The sequence below is a fragment of the Solanum tuberosum genome, unplaced genomic scaffold (assembly GCF_000226075.1).
Source record: "Solanum tuberosum cultivar DM 1-3 516 R44 unplaced genomic scaffold, SolTub_3.0 scf00039, whole genome shotgun sequence".
NCBI lineage: Eukaryota > Viridiplantae > Streptophyta > Magnoliopsida > Solanales > Solanaceae > Solanum > Solanum tuberosum.
This window is the reverse complement of record NW_006238968.1, coordinates 508,840-518,979: the sequence shown is the minus strand read 5'-3', so window position 1 is coordinate 518,979 and position 10,140 is coordinate 508,840. Positions and strand designations below refer to the sequence as shown.

General features: G+C 31.4%; 1 protein-coding gene across 2 annotated transcripts; it reads right to left on the bottom strand.

The window, feature by feature from the left end:
* Positions 1 to 6,097: 6,097 nt before the first annotated feature.
* LOC102581703 (F-box protein At1g61340-like) lies at positions 6,098 to 9,271 on the bottom strand. 2 transcript variants are annotated; one of them, XM_006343204.2, is made up of 4 exons: positions 9,155 to 9,271; positions 7,808 to 8,034; positions 7,474 to 7,548; positions 6,098 to 7,364 (listed from the first exon to the last, which is right to left on the bottom strand). In XM_006343204.2, exons 2-4 carry the CDS (start codon positions 8,003 to 8,005, stop codon positions 7,158 to 7,160), a joined length of 480 nt encoding a protein of 159 aa, XP_006343266.1. In that variant the 5' UTR covers positions 8,006 to 8,034; positions 9,155 to 9,271; the 3' UTR covers positions 6,098 to 7,157. The 2 variants fall into 2 exon arrangements, with proteins under 2 accessions (XP_006343266.1, XP_015162416.1); XM_015306930.1 differs by having other exon boundaries at positions 9,159 to 9,271.
* Between the last annotated feature and the right edge of the window lie 869 nt (positions 9,272 to 10,140).

Here is a 10,140-nt window from a genome sequence, read left to right as displayed (position 1 = left end):
TCTCCCTATTTTAGTGTATTTAATAACAAAAATACATGTATCTAGGTGTATCTTTCTCAATATATAGTAGGTAACTCTTAATTTGTAGTAAGATACATAATTATTTAAAAATATAAATAAAATAGTATATATGGTATAAATATATGTCTATGAATATATATCTAATAAGATGGTTTTTCTTATTTATATATTTTTTTAAAAGTCGTTGTCTTTACAATTACGAAGCCTATCTATTTGACTATTTCTCCTATATGGTCCAAATAAAACTATCTGGGCCTAATTTCTTAATCAGGCCCAGATTACCAAGCTACTTAAGTAATATTCTGGGCCTATTTTCCTATATGTATTAAGAAAAGGGTAAATTACATAAATTCCATAGTTTTAATATGAAATTACAATTTATCTCTAATAAGTTTTTAATTACATTAATCCCTTAAAAGTTAAAAAAACGGATACAATAATTGAAGCTCGGATACATTAATATGTAGCTCGGATTACATTATATGTAGCTCGGATACATTAAATACTGGCTCGGATAAATTAATATGTAGCTCGGATACATTAATATGTAGCTCGGATACATTAAATATTGTCTCTAATACATTAATATGTAGCTCGGATACATTAAACATTGTCTCTAATACATTAATATGTAGCTCGGATACATTAAATACTGGCTCGGATAAATTAATATGTAGCTCGGATACATTAAATAATGTTAAGCTCGGATACATTAATATGCAGCTCGGATACATTAAAGAATAAGGGATTTTTGGAGATTTTTAAAAGTAATAGGGGATAATGGAAATAAGTGAAACAAAATGTGTGTATTTCTGTAATTTGCGCTTAAGAAAGTAGCAAACTAGTCAAAACTCCTAACATAATTATTAAAAACATCTACACTTTAAAATAATTATTAAAAATGTCAATATATCAATATTTGTAGCAAATATAATATATCATAATATAATTAATTTCCTTTCCTTTTATTTCTCAAAGTCAGTCCTACATGGGACTCATTTTTACACCACTAGTGAAAAAGAAAAAGAAAAAAAACCATTACCCACTTTCACTTCTTTCTAGGTTTTTACTCAAAATTCCTCCTCTCTCTCTCTCTCTCTTTGATAGGTGACGTTTTTTTCAATTATTTTCAGAAATTGGTAAAAATCTTCCAAAAGATATTCACAACAATCTCATTGATTTAGATATATATATTTTTTCGATTTTTGTGTATTTTACTGATTTGCATCCGTTTAAACCTTTTAATATATTTGTTATAATTACTTAGTAAATCTTCTATTTTCGATTAGGATTTTTGATAAGGAAAAATTCAAAATTCATCTCTAATGGCGGATTCAAAGAGGAAGAGGTTCCATGTAATGATCGATTTTTAGCGATTTTTCGTCTTTTGATCTTTGTATCACTCAAGGACAAGTCGATAATGTGGGATTGACGGCTAAAATGGCGGAAGAAAGCAGATCTAAGCATCTACATGATCCTATTTGTATGCAAAACCTTCCTCAATTACAGAATATAAACATCATCAAGAGCAAGGACACAAACAATAAAAGAAAAAGAAAACGATAGACTCTTCGTCTACCGATAGTGAAGTCGAAAAGACTGATGAAGATCAAATGGTGGATGAACAACTTCATGAAGATAAAATTGTTTTATGTGCATATGTATTTCCTTGTTCCCTTTCAAATTTAAATAATCCGGGAATACAATATGTATTCCTTTTTGTAAAAAAAAAAAAAAACTAAACTTTAGTGTATTTATCAGTTTTTCATTGGTTTTTATACATAAATTTTGTATTCATTCTAACTGTATGACATCAAGTTTTGTAATCTTATTTTCATTTTGTTTTCATACTATGAATTGGATACAACTTTTGTAGTTCATAATATCATTTTGTTGGGGATTCTGTGGGATACAACATATTTATGTATTTCTTATATCTCTATGCCTATTAATTTTGTTTTTATATCTTCAAATTGTATTCATCCTCGGAAGTGGATACAAAATTAGTAGATCATAATAGTATCTTTGCAGTTGATTGTGTGAAATATATACAACATAATTTTTGTTTAGATACAACTTTTGTAGTACATAATATTATTTTGTGGGGATTATGTGGAATACAACATATTATTTTGTTATATTGCTTTGTATTTTGTATTTATTCTAATTGTATGTCTACTAATTTTGTATTTTTGTCATCAAATTGTATTCAACCTCGACAATGGATACAAAGTTAGTAGTTCACAATAGTATCTTTCTGGCTAATTATATGGAATAATATATAATTTTTGTTTGTATTTCTTTTTATTAACATTCATTCTAACTTTATGCCATTAAACATTTTGTATTTATGTCCTAACAATGTATCTCAATATCTCTCTATTTAAAAGTTTTTGAAATATTCTCTCCAGTGATTTTCTCCTTTCTGTTATTATATAATTGTATTTTTTTTAAATTAAACAAATGAAAAAAAATACATAATCAGCCCTATAACAAAAGAAAATATTGACATTTTTAATAAATATTGAAAATGTGGCTAAGGAGCCCTATTAAATACTAAAATATTGACATTTTGAAAATTTATTCTATATCGCATGTTCAAGTCGTTTAGTTCATTTTCTTTTAATAGCGTAGGTGGTGGTGTGGAAATGGGATAGAGAGAAAGAAAATGGAAAAAAGGTGAGTCTTTATAGGACAATTGTCGCTACTTAGGAACCGAATGAGATTGATGTTGCTCTTTTGTTCTTGGGTGAGCCCGACAACTTCATGGCGAACAAAGTATCCCTTTTAACATCATTTTTGAATGGAATGGAGAATGAATGAAATAGAATAGTTTGATATAATTGTATGATAGAAAAAGTGGGGAGTCTTGCACTTTCATTCGCGACCTGAAGCCAAGTCATTGACGAGTCTCGAAGGATCTATCAAGCCTCCAAATGAACAGGATAGATCGAAAATTCTGATGGAGGTGATGAGGACAATGATGGTGGAAAGCAGGGACATACTTCTAGCTAGAATACGAGACACGTGAACTTATGATAATTTTGATAAAATTAAGTATTTTATGTATATATTTTCTAAAATTGGTATAATATTATATGCTGACACTTATACTATAAAAAGCTAATTAAATAGTGCACTTGATTGGATGTTCAACTTATTTACCTGAAGAACTAGAGATTAATTCCCACTCAATATATTTTTTCTAATAAAAGTTAAGAAGAATAGTCAAATTTATCTTTGAATTATGTGGAATGTTCAAATTCATCCTCCAATTATTAAAACCTTTTAAAAAGAAGGGTAAACCTGACCCCAACTAATAACGACGAGAATATATTTGATCTTATAAATCTATTTTATTTCACATAATTCTCAAGTTAATTTGATCTAAGGATGTTTAAAATCATATCCGAACTAATAATTTAAACTGAAAAAAATATTTGATTTATCAATAATGGGTCATTGATTTAGTGATTTTGATTATTTTTTTCTTTCGGATTATCAGTTCTTAACAGTTGGTCTATTTCTTAACGAGTTAACCAATATCCCGATATAAAATTAGCAAATTATACTCATAAGTCATATCATTCAACATCTAAAGTTCTTTTCTAACTGTTTAGTTTCATACTTTCATTTTTTTACTGCCTCAAACTTCAAGCTATTCCACAAGTACAAGATACCAATATTTGCTTTTGAGGAAGATTCTATCAACTCATGTATATGATTTATTTGATTTGTCAACTTATTTCTAATAAGTGATTTATATTTTTTTTTAAATTGCGTGAAATTTTAACGATTAAATCGGTAAGGATCAATAACCAATAACTTCTAAACTGATATTTTAATAGTTTTATAATGATTCAATTAGCATATCTACAGATCGATAACTAATAAATCAAATAGATAAATTTAAAATCAAATTGAACTGAATCAACCGACGCAACTCGAAGTCTACGTACATCCACTCGTGCGGTCATGCCTTTTCCAGCATAATAGAGGTGTCAGCCGAAAGTGTTAGTAAAGCTGGCAAATACTTTACTACTCACTACTGATTAAAGGCAATTAAGGCTTTAAAAATGGCATGAAGGCCGCAAATTATCTTTACAATAATAATTATAACAAGTTATGTACCCCACATGTCAAATACTCATTCTTTTGTGTTTGACAATACAATAATACAACTTTTTTTTTTTTTATCAAATTTAAGTGGTAGGAATGATTCATTACATGTGGATTTGAGGAAATAAAGTTGATGTGGACTAATAAAATACTTGTTTGTTTTATATATATAATCTTGATGTTCATGTCAGTTATGTATAATTCAACTATTTCATCGCTGCACGAGATATTTGTCACTTTTATGATCAATATTATGTCAGTACTTTGATTAATTTCATGAGACACGTATCACATTTCACCAGTAACATGTATAGATAACTATGTTTATCAAGGTAAGCAGTTGAGAAAAAAACATTTAGTATTTTTCTTTATCTCTACTTAAATTTGAACTTGAATATTCACGATTCTCAACTTACTGTATTGATCACTAGATTACACTCTTAAATATTGTCGAGTTAGTTAAATGTTGTTAAAAAAATAGTAACACAAATAATTTTTACTAAACTCAGATCACTCTTTTTAGTAGGGAGAAATAGTGCAGAAGTTAAGTGATCTTTTTGAGTAATGAAATTCCTAAAACCAGCAAATACACCTAAGTTGATAATGGTAAAAGCATCAAAATAGGTTTAGGTTAAAGTTTCATTGGGAGTCATCTTTTTGTTACGTTAAATATTTTTATATTTAATAAATCATCTCGTATTTACTTTTACGATTGACACCTAAAATTTTACTATGGTTTAGGTTGAAGCTTCGTTATGAGTCAAGGATAAATACAAGACTAAATAATATTTTTTTTTTAATGAAGGACAAATCTATTTATTTTTAAAAAAAATAGAAAATCGAATAAAATGGAACTTATTCCCTAAGCCAATTATTAGTACCACCTAAATAGTTGTGCCACACGTGAACAGTGAAAAAAATAGTCTGTCTTGTTTTTCAGCTTAGGATTCCCTTTTTTTCATGTGACAGGATACACAAAAGTCACATGCCTTTTATATAATTATGACAACAACAATGATATATCTCGTGGAGTCTGAAAAGGGTCGAATGTATATGAATCATATCTTTACTTTGTTCGAGGTGAAAAAACTTGTTTACAATATATACCTTTGGATCACTTTTAATACAATGGTATATCTCGTGAAGTCTGAATAGGATTGAATGCATATGAATCTTATCTTTACTTTGTTCGATAGAGATCTTAGCACACTTTTGATATAATTGGACGTGAAATTAAGGGTGTGTTTGTTATGAAAAAGATATTTTTCATGAATAGAATATAATCTTATTGAAAAGTAAATGATTTTCTCAAGGAAACACGATGAAAGTGAAGGTGAATTGAACTGATTTCAATTTTCCTATATTTGTTCTACCACGTGTAAACACTCTTTACTGAAACTTCAGCCTTAGTTGGTCGTGACCAGAAACCACTAGTTTCGCTTGGTAGGCAGGAATGCCCAACTTATATTCCATACATATCATACTACATAGATATCATGAGTATTACGATGTGTAAAACACTCTTTACTGAAACTTCAGCCTTAGTCGGTCGTGACCAGAAACCACTAGTTTTGCTTGATAGGCCGGGAATGCTCAATTTATATTCCATACATATCATACTACATAGATATCATATTCATGGAATATAATGTGTAAACACTCTTTACTGAAACTTCAGCCTTAGCTGATCGTGACCAGAAACCACTAGTTTTGCTTGATAGGCAAGAAATGCCCAACTTATATTCCATACAGCATACTACATAGATATCATATTCATGAAATACGATTCACTTTCAAGATGCCTTAATGATGAATCGTAGACACAACTTGAATGCTACTACAGGTACTTGCGAAGAAATGATCAAATGAACTGTATTTGCTCGAGAATTGAGCGTTCCGATCACAATGCATGACTACTTAACAGGGGGGATTCACCACAAAAAAAAATGAAACAGTGGACTAGCAAAAGTTACTTGCATTCCATTAAACATGAAACTGTAGCATTGATAAAGGAGAAAGGCAAAAGTTATCATATTTACAAGAAGAAAAGTTCTAATGGAATGTACTCATTAACATGAACAAACAAGCCATAGCTAATCATCAATGAAAGGGTTTAAAGAACAACGGCTTTATGTAAAGATTCTTGTGTGGCCGTTCGCGTTGCTATTGTACTTGGTCCGTTCGTTCCCTTCCTTTTCAGCCATTGTGGTTGCCTAGTCTAACCTTCGATTGGGACTTCCATTGGGCGCGAACCGCATAAGGGAATGACATGATAAGGAGAGAGCTTCGTCTATCAATGATCAAATCCGATGACAATTCTCCACTTCATGTCCTTCCAGAGTTGGTTAAGTAATTGTCAAAGAAACCATCCGATCTGTTCTTCCCGCTAAGATATCTGATCAACCCCTTCACTTGACTTAGATATCCATTTTGAGTTCCTACTACAGTCTCTACTCAATGTACTTCCAGAGGTGGTAAATGATCTTCAAGGGCAAGCCCTTCGTTCGTCTATGATGGTAAATGATCTTCAAGGGCAAGCCCTTCGTTCGTCTATGATGGTAAATGATCTTCAAGGGCAAGCCCTTCGTTCGTCTATGATGGTAAATGATCTTCAAGGGCAAGCCCTTCGTTCGTCTATGATGGTAAATGATCTTCAAGGGCAAGCCCTTCGTTCGTCTATGATGGTAAATGATCTTCAAGGGCAAGCCCTTCGTTCGTCTATGATGGTAAATGATCTTCAAGGGCAAGCCCTTCGTTCGTCTATAATATTCTTTCTGAGTTTCTACTATAAAACAACTTCCAGAGCTGGTAAATGATCTTCAAGGGCAAGCCCTTCGTTCGTCTACGATATCCTTTCTGAGTTTCTACTATAAAACAATTTCCAAAGGTGGTAAATGATCTTCAAGGGCATTCGATCAAGCCCTTCGTTCGTCTACGATATCCTTTCTGAGTTTCTCCTATAACAATACCTATACATAATCTGTTTTGAGTTTTATATATACCTCAATTTCCTTGGCCTAACTGTCTGTAAACAAGGCTACAGAGATGTCAGCCAGCTTCTTTCTGTTAAACCGAGACCTTGCAATTTTCGACTGCATTGGAGCATTTGGCGCTTTTTCTTCCTCATCGATATCACCTAACTCCTCCACATCAAGAGCATCTCGAAAAGGAAGTGTCTTTCTTGGTGTGCTAAAGTCGAAATGCCACCCTTTTGCAATCAAGGACTGATCATACATAAGGAAAAACAGAAGTGCATCAATGCTTCATTCAACTAATTAACACTTCATTCATTACGAAATATATAACAATACTTCAATGATAATTAAAGCTTACCGCTTCCCTAAGTGTCCTTGATACATGAAACAGACTCTTCAAATCATCGTGATCAGCTCGACATACTATTTTTATCTGCATAATAATGTGTAAAAGGAAACACATACTGTTACAATTTTGAACTATAAAAGCGATATAACATTTGAGACAGCATGAATATGAACATGAACAATTGGCACAAATAACACAAAGCACATAAGAAAGATGACAAGTGAGGCTTGTTCATGTGGCTGAGAACCTCCACCAACAACCGGTAGGGCAAGGGGGAACACTATTGATCCTCGCGGGAACAGAAATATAAGAAACACAAAAAGGAAACAAATTATGAACTAACCAAGAGATCTTTAGGCAACGTCTCAAGGTCAGATTTGTCGTTTGTAGAAAACGAGGTCTGGCTGCAGATTCTCTTCGTTGGTGTCGTTGAAACGAAATTGACGTCACCAGTGTTTGATAAAGTGACTCTTTTTCGCCCAAATGAGGTACTCCTCACAATGCCTAACCCCAAATTATCACAATCATTCCCCAATGCCATTTTCTTCTTCGTCTTCACAAAAAAAAAAACTGCAAGATCCACACGAATAATCAACACCCAAAATGTCAGCAAAAAGAATAAAGTATCCAATAACCAAAAGAACAACATCCAATCAAGCTCTAAGCATAATCTAACAATAAAAAGTGAAATCTTTGTAAATGGACCAAACTATAAAGACCCAAAAACCCAAAACCAAAAGTTTGTAAATGGAAATAACCAACCCCCAAACTCAGCAACAATGAAGAATGTATCCAACAATCAAGAAACAGAAACCCAATCAAACTCTAAGCACAATCTAACACTAAAAATGAAATCTTTGTAAATGAACCAAACTATAAAGACCCCCAAAACTCAAAACAAAATCTTTGTAAATAGACATACCCAACCCCCTAACTCAGCAAAAAAGTATCCAATAACCAAGAACCATAATACAATCAAACTCTTAACACTAAAAATGAAATCTTTGGAAATGGACATAACCAACCCCCACATCAGCAAAAATGAACAAAAAAGTATCCACTAACCAAGAACCAAAATCCAATCAAACTCTAACATTAAAAATGAAATCTTTTGGATATAGACATAACCTACCCTCAAACTCAGCAAAAATGAACAAAAAAGTACCCAAAAACCAAGAACCAGAATCCAATCAAACTCTAACACTAAAGATGAAATCTTTGGAAAATGGACATAACCACCATCCCCCAAACTCAGCAAAATGAACAAAGTATCCAAAATCAAGAAACCAAAATCCAATCAAACCTCTTAAGCACAATCCAACACTAAAATGAAATCTTTGGAAAATGGACATAAACCATCCCCCAAACTCAGCAAAAATAAACAAAGCATCCAACAATCAAGAAACCAAAATCCAATCAAACTCTTAAAAGCCCAATCTAACATCATAAAAATCAAATCTTTGTAAAATAAAGCCAAAACTAAAAACACCCAAATCACCAAAAACACCAAATCATAATCAATCTATCAATCAATACCTTAAAGATACTCTGTCTCAACACCAAAGTTGTGTTTTTTAACCACAGAATATATATAGGAATCAAACCTGGTAAAAGAACCCTAAATTGAAGGCAAAATTAAATTGATAAAATTGAAGTAACAGTTGTTTCTGAAGAAGGAAACAAGAATCACCTTCCTCAAACAGCAAAATTCCTCCACTTGTTGGACAGTTCACTCAAATGGGACTTTTTTTTTTCCTTATATACACATAGATTCTTGAAAAAATTAAAACTTTTTTTCTTTTTTCTTTTTCCCTCCTTTTGTTTTTCTTTGCCTCTAAGAAATTATAATTATTTGGAGTATTTTCTTTAAAATGGTAAAGTTCCCTACTTATATAAGTAATAAAAAAAAAAGATTCTTCTTGATCTAGAAAAGGGAATCGAATTTTCTTGTGATTTTTTTTTGGGTTGAGGAGGGGGTGGGGGGGTTTGTGATGAAATTAAATATTACTTTGTCTCAATTTATGTGACATTTATTGCTCGTAAAAGTCCAATAATTTAATTTTGACTATATATTTGGATATAAATTATTTATTAGGAGTCAAATTTTCTAGTGATTTTCTTTTGGGTGGGGTGTTGTGGCGGGGAGGGGGTTATGTGATTAATATTAACCGTCTCAATTTATGTGGTATTTATTATCCCTGAGAGTCTATTAATTTAATTTTGACTATATATTTGAACATAAATTCTTTAAAAAATTTAAGATGGAATTTATATATTTAAAAATCAGGAATCGAATTTTCTAGTGATTTTTTTTGGTGGGTATGTGGTTGTGGGTGGGAGTGGGGGGGATATGTGATTAATACTATCTCATCTCAATTTATGTGACATTTATTAGTCCTGAGAGAGTGAGAGTCTAACAATTTAATTTTGACTATATGTTTAGACATAAATTCGTAAAATTTCTTAAAATATAATTTATATATTTAAAAATTAGAAGTCAAATTTTCTTGTGATTTTTTTTGGGTGGGGGGTATTACTCCTGGGAGTTCAACGATTTAACTTTGACTAAATATTTGGACATAAATTTTTTTAAATAAAATTTATATATTCAAAAATTAGGAGTTAATTTTCTAGTGATTTTTTTTGGGTGGGGTGTGTGTGTTGTGGGGGGGGGGT